We start from the raw sequence: 14732 nt of genomic DNA on the forward strand, positions 1-14732 counted from the left end.
CAAACATCTGTGACTCCAGTTCCAGGGAATCTGATGCCTCTTCTGACCTCAGTGAGCTGCTGCTCTCTTGTGGTACACACACACACACACACACACACACACACACACACAAAGTAAATATTTTTAAAAGACTGGTGTGATGGCGCACACCTGCAATCCCAGCTCTGGAAGGCAGAGAAAGAAGCCGCATGAGTAACGCAAATAAATAAGTCAGTAAAATGGAGTAAAGTTTAAGGGACCCGAGAGACGACCCAGCACTTAGGAGCACTGCCTCATCTCCCTGAGAACTTGGGTTCAGTTTCCAGCACCCACACACACGGTGGTTCACAACCATCCAAGGCTAGTTCCAGGGCCTCCAAAGCCCTCTTCTGACTGCTGTAGTCACGTGGTGCACAGACGTGCATGCAGGCAAAACACCCATAAGCATAAAACAACAAAGTTTTTTTAAATTTAGGGTCTCGTGAGATAGCTAGAATGTTGTGAAGAAATTTGTGCTTGATTGAAAATACAGAGATTCTTCAACATGGGAATACAAATGTGAAGAACTATTGTGTCCTTTTTTTTTTTTTTTTTTTTTGAAAGAGTCTCTCTTGCTGTTCTGGAACTATGTAGCTCATGCTGGCTTGGCTTGAACTCATAAAGATCTTCCTGCCTGGGATTAAAGGCATCAGTCACCAACAGTAAATTATGTGTTGTTGGCCAGGCAGTGGTGCACGCCTTTAATCCCAGCACTGGGGAGGCAAAGGCAGGTGGATCTCTGTGAGTTTAAAACCAGCTTGGTCTACAGAGTGAGTTCCAGGACAGCCAGAGCTACACAGAGAAACCCTGTCTCGAAAAAAAAAAAAAAGAACAAGTTAAGTGTCATTGTTGTACTCAATGAATTTAGATAATGGAAGTTTAAAGGCGATCAACTTGGAAGAAGTTCCTTAAACTAAATGTGAATTATGGCTTCCAGGACAGTGAAGAAGAAAAAATTTCATAAAAATTAATTATTGCCAGGCTGTTGTAGCGCACACCTTTAATCCCAGCACTCAGGTCACAGAGCCAAGCAAATCTCTGTGAGTTTGATGCCAGCCTGGTCTACAGAGCAAGGTCCAGGACAGGCACCAAAACTATACAGAGGAACCCTGTCTTGAAAAACAAAAAACAAAACAAAACAAAACAAAACAAAACAAAAACAAAAACAAAAAACTATCGATACTTATACTCAATTTGTGATAACTGTTAATTTTGTAAGTATCATGCACTTAATATGACATCTTTCATAAGCTTCTGAATACTAATTAAGTATTCTCTAACTTTTCTGTTTGAACTGTTTGTTGGTGTTAGGTATTTCTTGAGATTATAAGAAACAGTTTCTTCCTTGTCTTGTATAAAGGATTTACATTAAAAAGGTACAGAAGTTCCCTGAATATAGAGTGCCTACAGACCCCCAGATAGACAGGAAGATCATCAGAATGGAGCAGGAGAAAGCCTTCACCATGCTGAAGAAGAACTTGGTAGATGCTGGTGGTGTTCTTCGGTATGGCATTCCTACAGCTCTCTCATTTTCTAATTAGCGTCATTAACAAGGACTCCTATACTTAGGTTTTCAGTTATCTCATTAAGGACTGGTGGTATAATATAAATTAGATGCCTTGCCAGTATTAAGCTTGTTTGCTATGTATGTGTTTTTTCTTTACTACCTAAAAACTGTCAATAATTCTAACCATATATTGTTGATTGCTGTGACAGCCATCTGTGAAGTTTAAGCCCTAAGTAAAATTCCATTTTATGCTTCATGTTTTAAATAGAAGGAACTATAATACTTCTGGCTCACTGTCTTCTACTTGTCAATTCATGTGAAGAATTTATTGTATAATGAGGTCAAATATAAGGAAAACTTTTGTATGATCTTTTATAAAGATTGAAAAGTGAAGTCAAAGCCAGGTGGTGGTGGTGCACCCTTTTAATCCCAGCACTCGGGAGGCAGAGGCAGGTGGATCTCTGTGAGTTCGAGAGAGGCCAGCCTGGGCCTACAAAGTGAGTTCCAGGACAGGCTCCAAAGCTATACAAGGAAACCCTGTTTCGAAAAACAAAACAAAACAAACAAACAAAAAAGTGAAGTCAGTAATCAGATTCTTCAATTTTTAAAACATGTAACTCTAAATTTTTTTTTAATTCTTAGATTTTTAAATTTTATTTTGTGTTGAAGAGGTTTTCGTGTATGTGTATATGCACGGTGTGCATGTTTGATGCCATGGAGGTCAGAAAAGGGCATTGGATCCCCTGAAACTTGAGTTATAGATGGTTGAGAATCACTGTGTGGGTGCTGGGAATCAAACACAGGGCCTCTGCAAGAGCACCAAGTGCTCTTAACAACTGCGTTATCTCTCCAGCTCCATACCATACAAAGTTTAACTAGGCTCTGTTTTGTTTATATTGGTCTATATCAAGCAGGAATCCAGGGGGCCAGTGAGATCAGTCCCCAGGACCCATATGATAAAAGGAAAGAACTGACTCCTTTAAGTTGTTCTCTGACCTCCACATGTGCATGCTGACACATGTGCACCCACACACATACACATACACAAATAATAAATGTGAAAAGACAGGGGCTTGGTGTGAGCTCATCGATAGAGCACTTTCCTAGCCAAGTGCTTAGCCCAAAGTTAAATCCCAAGCACACCACACACACACACACACACACTTGTACAAAAATATCTCTTAAGTTTGGGTATGGTCTCAGGGGGCAGAGGCTGGTGGATCTCTAAGTTCAAAGCCAGCCTAGTCTGCATACCAAGTTCTAGGCCAGTCCGAGCTACACAGTGAGACCCTGTCTCCAAAACAAAAACAACAGCAAAAGAAAAATCCATTAAAACGGTACTGTACCAGATTGATTGATTTTTTTTTCTAGTGTCAGTCTCTTGCACTATTGGATATGAGACATGTTCACAATTTAGTTAATTCTCTTACTCATTGGAGCAACAAGAATTGAGAATGCTTTGTTTATTTACTTATTTATTTTATGTATATTGATGTTTTGCCTGCATGTGCGTGTGTGTGTGTGTGTGTGTGTGTGTGTGTGTGTGTGTGTAAATCATGTACATGCCTGGTACCTACCTAAGTTAGAAGAGAGCTTTGGATCCCTGGGCTGGAGTTACAGATGGTTGTGAGCTACCGTGTGGATGCTGGGACTCAAAACCCAGATCTCTGCAAGACCAACAAGCGCACTTAACTTCTGAGCCATCTCTCTACCCCCATGTAAGTGTAAACCTGCATTGCCTTAACTTTAGGGTCATAGTGAAAGTCTATGAAGTTACCTTTTTAATTGAGTATGAAGTCAGTCTTAGAAGAGTTGAACATAAGACATTTTAAATTTTTTTCCACATCGCATAATCATATGATTTTCCCTTAAAAGATTGTTCCTTTTCTTAATGAGTATTAACCTAAGTAATTAGGATTCCCACCCTTGTCTAAAATTACCCAATTTTAATATTTAAATGTTGACAGTTTGAATGTTTTCTCTTATCAGATGGTACGTGCAGTTGCCTACCCAGCAAGCTCATCAGTACCATGAACTAGAGACTCGGGGCCCCCCCTCTCTCACCGGCTCCTTTTCCTGCGTCTGCCCCTGAGGAAGAGGAAACTGTAGTCAGAGATGAGAACAGTGCGTTGCCCTCGCGCCTCCACCCGCAAGTAGCGCATAAGATTCAGGAGCTAGTGTCGCAGGGCGTGGGACACGTGTACGCAGTGAGGAAGCAGCTCAGGTACAGGAGGAGCAGTGTCCCTCACACCTGACCTAAGCTGTGGGCGCTGGACGGCAGCTTTCCGGGACGTGCGTGCGCTCTTAGACGGTGGAGCCCGTCCCTTGACTGCGTGCTTCCTACAGCGTGCTTCCTACAGCGTGCTTCCTACAGCGTGCTTCCTACAGCGTGCTTCCTACAGCGTGCTTCCTACAGCGTGCTTCCTAGCCTTCCAAATACTCTTTGAGACACACACTACGCCTTTGGCAGATTGGACTACTTCCACATAATGAATTTATTTTATTTTATTTTACTAGCCAAGGTCTTACTGGCCTTTAATTCACTTACGTAGCCCAGGTTGGCTTCCAAATTTCAGCAGTTTTCCTGTCTCAGGTAACCAAGTGCTGGGATTATAGGTGTGAGCTACTATCCCTGTAATGAATTGAATGACATGATACATATATTTTTTTAAAGATTTATTTATTTATTATGTATGCAGGCCAGAAGAGGGCGCCAGATCTCATTACAGATGGTTGTGAGCCACCATGTGGGTGCTGGGAATTGAACTCAGGACCTCTGGAAGAACGGTCAGTGCTCTTAACCTCTGAGCCATCTCTCCAGCCCGACATGATACATATTTTAGAGAGAAAAAAAACTTGTAGAATCAGAAAATTAAAAACCTAGGCTAAAATAATTATTTTAAAATATTTGACATGGAATAAAATTTTATTATAAGGTAATATGGGAAATGAATATGATCAAAATAGAATATGTACATGTATGAAGTTCTCAAAAAATTAAAATATTTTATTTTTAAAAAGATAATAAGCTAAACTATTTACTATAACAATGTGTAATGTTATATTATGTATATGTTATGTATCACTACAATATTAATTAAACAAATTATCTTGAGTACCATTAAAATTACTTCAAAATGCTATAATTAAAAGTTAATTAGGCTGGAGGTAGTGGCACACCTTTAATCCCAGCACCTGGGAGGCAGAAGCAGGTGGATCTCTGTGAGTTCCAGGCCAATCTGGGCTATAGAGCAAGTTCCAGGACAGCCAAGGCTACACAGAGAAACTCTGTCTTGACAAAAAGAAAAAAAAAAAGTGTTTCATTAGATGAGGAACTATCCAGATTAGCTACAATAATAATTAGTGTAATAAGGCAATTACTATGTATATCAGGTGTTCTGCCAAACCTTTAAATACGTAATTTTTCAACAGCTTAGTAACGATGATGCATTTATCCTTATTTTGCACATGAGAAAATGGAAATTAAGAATTGCCAAATAATTGACTTGGAAGAGTCAGAGTTGGAAGCTGTGTCTAGTTGTGCAGCGCGAGTGTAATGCTGTACTCCCCGCTCCTTTCACTATTGTGTAGTGAAATCTGAGTCACAAAATGAGTGAGTGCTACAGGAATTACTTTCTGTTTGTTTGTTTGAGACTAGATCTCACTGTTTAGCCCTGGCTAGATTGCAGCTCACCATGTAGACCAGGCTGGCCTTGAACTCATGGAGAGCCACTTGCCTCCATGTCCCGAGTGCTGGGATCAGAAGTGCACACAGCTGCAGCCAGCAGACAAGCATTACTTCTAGTCACCTTTCTGTCTAGAAGCTTTACCATTTTTTTCCATTGAGGGGCTTAAAAACAAAGCCACGTTTAGTAAAGCCATCCACTGTTGACTAAAATGTGGCCAGCTACTTATTTAAAATTATTTAAAAAGAGGCCCAATGAAGACAGAAAAGCAGCACAACTGCAGTTTGATCCTGTAAACATAATGCATGAATTTATTCTCATGTCATTGTGTAGTAATGCTGCCTTTCTTACAGTATCTTGCCTTCCGAAATCTTACTGTCTCACAGTATTCGAACCATCAAATTTCATGTAATATTAATTGATGCCTTTGGGAAGCAGTGTAACATGATGTTTATATATACGAATTGGAAACAGGCCTGTGTTTTCTTACTTATTAGGTAGGTATGTAACACAGGGCAGCTTCAAATTGGGCAGTCTTCAGCTCCCTCATCTGTAAAGTGAGATTGATAATGATATCTGGTCACATGATCACAGTAATAGTTAAAGGAAATACCTGTAGTGTGTTCAAAAGTGTATCTGACATGATAAGCATTTAAAAACATTATAATGTTCAAACTGAGGATTGTGGTTCAAGTTTAATTCATAAAAATGTCAAAGCTTGCCGGGCGATGGTAGCACGTGTCTTTTAATCCCAGCACTTGGGAGGCAGAGGCAGGCGGATCTCTGTGAGTTCGAGGCCAGCCTGGTCTACAGAGCGAGATCCAGGACAGCCAGGGCTGTTACACAGAGAAATTCTGTCTCAAAAAACAAACAAAATGTCTAAGCTCTGTAGTATATGAGCTTTGCAACAATTAAAATAGCACCTTTCTTTATCCTGCATTAATTCTGTTTTAGTGAATAGAAAGAAATCCAAAGTGGCTAATATTTTATTATTTACAGAACTATGAGTCATACTTTATAAAAGCTTATATTGAAAGAGAACCTTTCTTTCGATCTGCGAGTGTTTCATTACAGTTATATTTGTATTTATATCCTCCACAGGAAATTTGTGGAAAGAGAACTGTTCAAACCTGATGAGATACCTGAAAGACATAATTTATCATTTTTTCCAACTGTAAATGATATAAAAAATCATATCCATGAGGTACAGAAATCTTTGAGGACTGGAGAGGTGGTGTATCACTCAGAGGTGATTCCAGCAATGGTATGATCTTTCTCAGCTCCTGTTAATACATTAGCAGGTCTCTAGCTCCCGGTAATACTTGGCCTAGTAGAAAGGGCTATTGTTACGCCATCTCAATGACCATGATTTAAGGAAATACACTAGGTAAGTTTGTAAAATATGAATACTACAAGCTCTCAGATAATGACTTGACTGAATATCTATTACTCTAGGAAAGAAAACAGTAGATTTCCAAATCTGAGTAAAACAGAAGAATCAGTACTTTTTTTTATGAGGACTATTTGTTATTTAGTTTACAGACATTTATTGAGCACATACCGAGTATATTCCTTGCTCCATTTTTAAAAATAGATGGTCAAGGTTAAGTAGTTGAGGTGCAGATGCACGAATGCTGATGTGAGCTCTGTATGCCATACGTGAATATCAGTGTTTGCCTTATATCGTCTGTTACAGTTTCTCTGTCATGTGAGTCATTTCCGAGATAATTTGACCATAGTTATCCAGAAATTAGTGGTTACAATAGAGGTAGTCACTTCTGAGTTAAAATCTGAGGAGCACTAACCTTTGCCTTCCTGACTTTTCACTTTCCAAGTTTTAGTATCTGAACATTTTTTGAATTGTACTTAATTTTTTATGTATATGGATGTTTTGTTTGCATGCCTGGGGTCCATGGAGGCCAGAAGAGGGTGTCAGATTCCCTGAATCTGGTGTCATAGGTTGTTGTGAGCCACCATTATGGGTGCTGGGAATCAAACCTGGGTCTTCTGGAAAATGAGCTGGTGCTTAACTGCTGAGCCATCTCTCCAGCCCTAGTACTTGGATATTTCAAATGCTAGACCTACTGGGGTGGTTTCTGTTTGTTTGTGTTATATCAGGACTTAATTATTATGGTACAGAATTCAAGAAACAAATGAATAGATTTGCACATCCTCTCCAAATTGTTGACATCTGAACTCACAGACATACCTGAGCTTTAGGATTGTAAACAAGCAGAGGGTGATCACAGAACAAAACACAAGTGTAATGAAATAAAATAGGAAGCCGGGGGAGCTCCCTCTGTAAAGTGTTTGCCTCATAAGCATGATCATCTAAGTGTGATCCCCTAGAACTCACATAAAAAGGCTCAGTAAGGTGGATGTGAACTTACAGTCCCAGTGCTAGGGAGGTGTAGACAGGAGTAGAGCTGGCTGACTGGTCACTCTAGCCAAATTGGTGAGCTCCAGGCCCATGAAAGATGCCATCTCAATGGAAATAGACTCAGTGTTGTCCTCTGGTTTCCATATATGTGCCAAGGCATGTGTGTGCATGAGACACAAAATAAGTATATAAGTGTAAATTTGTGAAAGAAGATATGATAGTTGTATTAATGTTTTAAGATTATTTTCAATGTAACTACTTTGTTTTTACTGAAACAAATGTTCTGATTTCAGCTTCAGTGGACCACAGATAGTGGGAATATTCTCAGAGAGACTGTAACAGTTACATTTGCAGAAGGTAGGTTATTTTTGGATATTTTTATAACATAAAAATCAATTAGTATTATATCTGAAAAGAACTTTAGCTATCTCATAGAATCAGTTTTAAGGAATTTTTTGTATGTGTGTTCATGTGTACAGGTGTATATGCGTGTGTGAAGAGGTCAATGTCAGAAGTCCACCATTACTCCCCATATCTTTTATTTATTTATTTGGGGCCTGGCTTTATCACTAAACCTGGAGCTCACTAAGCTGCTCAGCAAGCCACTGGGCTGTCCCTTCTCTGCTCCCCTAGAGCTGGGTTTACAGACACTCATGACTACGTCTGGCATTTACGTGGGTGCTGGGGATCTGAACACACGTCGTATTGCACATCAAGTACTTTACTCACTGTGCCCTGTCCCTGACTTACCATGTAATCAAATTTTATAGATGAGACCTGACTCTAAAGAGGGAAAGAGTAGCTATGTTGGAATGTATCAAAGTATTGAACCTTTATGCTTCTCATGACCCCAAAAAATGGTTTGTTGCTGAGTTATAGTATCTAGATGGCCTAGAACTTGTGATCCTCCTGCCTCCTCCTGCCTCATCCCCTTAAATGCTAGGATTCTAAACATGTGCCACCATATCTGACTGCAACTGAAGTTTGAGGCTGTATTAGCATAGTCAACCAGAAGAATGGCCAATGCACCTTGATCTGCAAACTGTTGTCTACTTGGAATTGTTTGCTTTTCTCAGGCAGGGTTTCTCTGTGTAGCTCCAGCTGTCCGGAATCTGCTCTGTGGATGAGGCTGGCCTCGAACTCACAGAGATCCGCCTGCCTCTGCCTCCCGAGTGCTGGGATTAAAGGCGTGCGCCACCACTGCCCACCTGTCTCATATGTTCTTAACTCTATGTTCCCGAAATAGTTGAAGCTTCTTTTGTTTGTTTGTTTTTGTTTACTCTTTTACGTGTGTTCTGTCTCCTGGAAATGTCTTCTGTCTGTTCTGTGTAGAAAGTTCTCTTCTTTTCTAACCTTGTCTCCTACATTAAGGGAGCTCCTCATTATGTTGCATTGACCTTGGCACCTACTGTGGTAGGCTGCTCTCTACACATTTGTAGCCTTAGGTGTCATTCAGGCTCTTCAGAGGCAAGGGTATAGTTAATCAAACCAAGTTTCTAGGGAATAATGTCTGCTAAACTGCTAACACCATAATCACTCTAGGATCAATTAATGGATAACTGTATGCAGAGTATTTTCTGCCCATTGTTAACCTCCACAGGTCACCTCACAGCTGTGCTAGTTCTTACATTGGTACTGTACACTGATGCTCGTTGGCATCACACATATGTTTTACTTTATTAAGTTGCTGTGGTAAGTGCGATCAGGTTCCTCCTTCATGGACTAAAGGTTAGCAAAGAAAAAAAACAGTAAACAAATGTTTTCTAATTCAGTAGCATTGTGAAAAGCGCCATGTGAGAACTGTGCTAGAGACATACACTAGGGGGTGGGGGGGTGTCACTCTGGAAAAAGTCATTTTTAGAGCTGGGTGTAGTGGCATACTCCTTTAGTCCCAGCACTCGGGAGGCAGAGGCAGGCGGATCTCTGTGAGTTTGAGACCAGCCTGGGCTACCAAGTGAGTTCCAGGAAAGGCGCAAAGCTACACAGAGAAACCCTGTCTCGAAAAACAAAACAAAGAAAGAATGAATTATAATTTTCTTTCTTTCTTTCTTTCTTTCTTTCTTTCTTTCTTTCCTTTTTTTTAGACAAGATTTCTCAGTATAACAGTCTTGGCTGTCTTGGAACTCTCTTTGTAGACCAGGCTGGCCTCGAACTCACAGAGATCTGCTTGCCTCTGCCTCCCAAGTGCCGGGATTAAAGATATGTGCTACCACCATCCCTGCTGAATTAGAATTTTCTAATCAATGGAATGGCATGTGTCAACACCAAAGCGCAAAAAAAAAAAAAAAAAGTCATGTTTAAGAAACTTTAAAAAGAGGGGGGTGGGTAGGCTGGCTGGAGAGATGGTTTAGCAGTTCAGACCACTGGCCACTCTTCCAGACAACTCAGGTTCAAATCCCAGCACCCACACAGCAGCTCACAACTGTCTGCAACTCTAGTCCAGGGATCCTACACCCTCATACAGACATGCAAGCAGGCAAAGTACCAATTCATATTAAAGAATAAAAACAGTAAAGAAAAAAAGAAAGAAACTTAAAAAAAAAAAAAAAACCAGAAACTGAAGAAGGTTGATATAGATTTAGGACTGGATTGTAACACAGTGTGAGTGTTAGTCTAACATGCACAGGACCTGGAAAGTGGAAGGAAGGGAGGGAGGGGGTGGAGGAGAAAGGGTATCCTCTTTTGCCTTCTGTTGCTGTGGTAAACACCATGAGTAAAAGCAGCTCAGAGGGAAGAGTTTATTTTATCTTACTGCTCCCAACTCTTAGGTCATGATCGGTCACTGAGGGAAATCAGGGCAGGAACAGATGCACAGACCATGAAGAAGCTCTGATTACTGATTTGCTCTCTAGGGCTTGTTCATTCACCTTGGTTTTTCGTACAGGACCGCCTGCCCAGTGATGGTCCTGCCCACAGTGGGCTGGGCCTTCTCACATCAATCATTAATGAGTGTTTCACAGATGTTCCCACAGGCCAGTCTCATGGAGGCATTTTTCTCAATTGAGGTTCCCTCTCCCCAAATAACTCTAGTTCATGTCAAATTGACAAAAAAACCCAAAAACCAAAAAACAACAACAACAAACCAACCAGGATAGAAAGGAATGGAGGAAGGAAGGAGGAGATAAATGAAGGTTGACTCTAGAAATCCGTATTTTTGGAGTTCCCATTGGAAGTTTTGATGATCTGACAGGTTCTAGAAACAGCAAACTAGATACCCTGGGCTTGGTTTGTGGCTGTGTGTGTCTGTGTTTCTGTGTGCATTTTGGTTTTTGCTTCTTTGGTGTTGTTTTGAAACAAGGTCTCTCTCTCTGCTCCCAGGCTGGTTTAGAATATTTTAGGCTGGCCTCAAACTCATGGTAGTCCCCCTTTGATAGCCTCAAAAGTGCTAGGAATTACAAGCATGAGGCACCATGACAGGCTGGTTTGGGGTTATTAATTAATTAATTTTGAGGTAGGGTCCCACTGTGTAGGCCTGGCTGTCCTGGAACTCACTGTGTAGACCAGGCTGGCCTCATACAGAGATCCACAGGCCTCTGCCTCCTGTGTGTTGCCATGCCTAGCTATGTGTTGACTTGTGATGATTTTGTTTGTTTTCAGACAGGGCACCAAGTAGCCCAGGCTGTCCTCTAACTCACTTCTGTGGCCAAGAATATCCTTGTGCTACTGCCTGTGTCCACACCAGAGGTGAGGGCTGTATGCATTTGCCACCTCGCCTTGCTTCCTGATGACTCTCTGAGTCCTTTGCAAACCTGGGACTTTGTCTTGTCTTCTATTCTGATTCTGAGAGTACTGATTGCTATAAAGTTCAAGAGAAATGATTGTGTCTGTCTCCTGTTCTATTAGGACATTCACTGGGAGAGCCAGTTGCCAGCAGCGTGGGGGCGCGTGGGACACAGACTTCTTTGTCTTCAGAGCCATGTCACCTGCTCTCCCCACTCTCTTCATTGCAGCCCAAGATCTTCTCACACTCACAGGTAGGCACCCACTCCACAGCTAAGTCTGGGAGCTGCTTCTTCCATGATTCCTCTTGTAAGGATTTCAGAGATTTGCTGTGAAGTTACAATAATGGCCACATATTTCTTTATGCTTAATCCTCTAATCCTTCGTGTCTTGATGTAAGGTGATAGTTCAGGTTTGATGTTTTGAAGAGTTTGAGGAGACAGGACCACAGTAAGGTCTGTGGTCCTGCTTTCCTTGGTCCTTGTTCCCATCTTTATGGAATATTTGTTAGTGACTACATTCCTATTACTTTGTGTTCCAATTTTTTTTTTTGTCAAAAGAATATCCAGCGAGAATGTCATACATAGTAAATCCAAACATTGTGATATAACTCTCTTCTCTTTGGAAGGGTTTGAAGTTACAACCAAGACTTTCCTCTCCTGATGGATCACAAGCTCTGGTGTCAGGAACTAGCCATCCCTCCTCCAGTCCTTCAGGACTTGTAGATACAGCAGGAAATGCTGTAGTGAATAATCATTCTCTGCTGCTTGGTCAAAATCAGAGCCTTCGAACAGATCCATGCCTAATGCAAAACAACAGCGCTGTCCCTACCATGGGGAATCTCCCGGAATCAGTTCAGAATCTCGGAATGGATCAGCTGGTGGAAGTTGAAGATGTTGAGGATGCAGGCGATCTGGAAGGAAGTGTAAATAGGATTCTGTTGGGGGATGTGCAAACTGTTCCAATAGGAATTGTAGACAGCCATCCAGCTCTTAGTAAGTGACTGTCAATTTACGATTTTTAACCCTTTGTAGCCTGGTATCATTACTACATCAAACAACAGAAAAAGCTGTCATTTCTACCCAGTGGGTTTATAATATTGTAAACTTCAAACAAAATTATGAGAGGAAAAGAGATTTCACTAACCTAGTATTTTTTCTTATTATGTTTAATTATTATTATTTAATCACAGTGAAATTATTCATTGTCTATCTCATCACTTAGAAGGCTTAGGCAGAAAGATTGCAAGTTCAAGGACAGTCTGGGCTACAAAACAAGTCCTACACCAGCCTGAGCAATTTAGCAAGGTCATGTCTCAAAATAAAAAGGGCTGGGATGGTAGAGTACTTTGCTGCCTAGCAGGCCCAAGACCTGGGTTTAGTCCGCAGTGCAGACAGGAAAAGAAGGGAAGGGCATTGGAGAAATTATTCATTTCTAGTAATTTTTTGATTTTTTTGCCTGTGTGTGTGTGTGTGTGTGTGTGTGTGTGTGTGTGTGTGTGTGTTTTCCTGGTTTCCAGGGAGACAGAAGAGGGCATTGGATCTCCCGGAACTGGAGATACAGATGGTTGTAAACCACTGTGTGGGTGCTGGGAACTGAACCCAGGTCCTCTGCAAGAACAAGTGCTCTTAACCTCTGGGCCATCTCCTTAGTTAGCCCCATAACTCATTTCTTAATTACCTGCTTTTCCATGGAAAATCTATGGTGATGTAAAACCAGGAAAGTTATTTTAGAATGCATGAAATGTGCTAGAAGCAAGTCATGTAAGGAAAACTACTTTAGTGCAAAGATTTTTAAAAAGTTGATAAATGCACACAGAAAGGATGGAAGTGAGTAGTAGATAAAGAGTAGATCGAGGGCCAGGGATTTAGCTCAGTGGTAGAGCGCTTGCCTAGCAAGCACAAGGCCCTGGGTTCGGTCCTCAGCTCAAAAAAAAAAAAAAAAAAAAAAAAAAAAACACTCACCTGAAAAAAACAAGAGTTGGGGCCAAACATACATTAAATATCTTTTGAGGGGACACCGGGAAGAAAAAAAGAGTAGATCGAATGTCAGAGGTTGGGTTATACACTTAAGTATTGAGTTCTGCGCAGCGCTGCAGTAAGATCTGGGCACTGAGTCTGTTTGAAGACCTGATGTCTGTCTTTCGCTGCTGACCCCAGTCGTCATAGTGATGAAGTGGGTTAGCTCCCAGCTGACCTCACCACATTCCTTCCACACAGCTTGTCTGGTGGCACACTTCTGTGGGAAGAAGTAAGTATGCGTTTTGCTTTGAAGTATAAAAACTTCACAGAAATTATTCTTAGAACATGTATTAACCTCTATCTTAATCATCATTATTTTGGTAAATAAAACTGTGAATAGCTTCTTCTAGACAGAATTACAGCCTTTTAAATTTATGGGGAAACACACGTGTAGGAGATTTATAGGGAACTTTTGTAGCTACAGAGTAACATTATAGATAAGGAGAAAAATGAATATGTATATAATATTGTCATAATGCCATGAGAAAATTAGCTATATTCCCATTCTACAGATAGAGAAACCAAGGCTCAGGGATTAAGTAATTGCCTAGTGCTCACATTTAGTGATAGAGGAGGGAACTAAGCCCGGGTATTGTATGTCTTACCTTCTAAAGCTTCCTTTCTCCCTCTGTGTTATCACATAGTATTTCCAGGAGCATAAATCCAAATTGCTTTCAGAGAATCCAAATGTGTATGATTTGTCTGGTGAGGTCATAATCTGAGGGCTTACTTCACCAGGATTTTTCAGGGTCCACTTTCACTCTCGGCCTGTTGGCCTGTTCCCGGGTCGAGAGGGGGAAGAGGAGGAGGGGTGACAGAAAGCTCCGTAGATGACCCATGAGCACAGATGGAGGGAGGCCTCCGGGAGACAGACTCCTGAGTCAGCTCAACTTTATTCCAGAGTCTGAGGAATGTACAGCGTTGGGAAGCCTGGGGACAAACCCTAATTTGCATTAAGTAGCACGCTCCTATCACAAGGCTTAGTGTGTGCAGTAGTGTCCTGTAGCACACTCCTATCACAAGGCTTAGTGTGTGCAGTAGTGTCCTGTAGCAGAGAGCTCCCATCACAAGGCTTAGTGTGTGCAGTAGTGTCCTGTAGCAGAGAGCTCCCATCACAAGGCTTAGTGTGTGCAGTAGTGTCCTGTAGCACGCTCCTATCACGTGTCTTCTCATCAGGGATCTGTGCCAAGGGTCAAGCTAAAGATGAATCAGGCATCTGACTTAGAGACAGCTTTCAGATAAGGTCAGTCCTCCGGGCCCAGGGACATTCTCCAGATAAGGGCAGGTGGAGAGCAGAAAGCTTTGCTGGAGGGAAAGAGCTCCATGTGGCTGAGCTATTGAGATAAGCTGCCAAGCCATGGCAGACTTCAACCTCTCACCATCCAGCAATGTATTCCCAC

General features: G+C 41.4%; 1 protein-coding gene across 1 annotated transcript in view; it reads left to right on the forward strand.

Moving 5' to 3' along the window:
- The window catches only part of Carf (calcium responsive transcription factor), a 48858-nt gene that overhangs the window by 32249 nt on the left and 1877 nt on the right, over window positions 1-14732 (forward strand). The window contains 7 exon segments of the mRNA XM_036173113.1: window positions 1379-1522; window positions 3515-3575; window positions 3577-3749; window positions 6313-6475; window positions 7885-7948; window positions 11435-11565; window positions 11940-12306. Of these exon segments, the coding sequence (XP_036029006.1) occupies window positions 1379-1522; window positions 3515-3575; window positions 3577-3749; window positions 6313-6475; window positions 7885-7948; window positions 11435-11565; window positions 11940-12306 (1103 nt within the window).

The sequence above is a fragment of the Onychomys torridus genome, chromosome 23 (genome assembly GCF_903995425.1).
Source record: "Onychomys torridus chromosome 23, mOncTor1.1, whole genome shotgun sequence".
In the NCBI taxonomy this organism is placed as follows: Eukaryota; Metazoa; Chordata; class Mammalia; order Rodentia; family Cricetidae; genus Onychomys; species Onychomys torridus.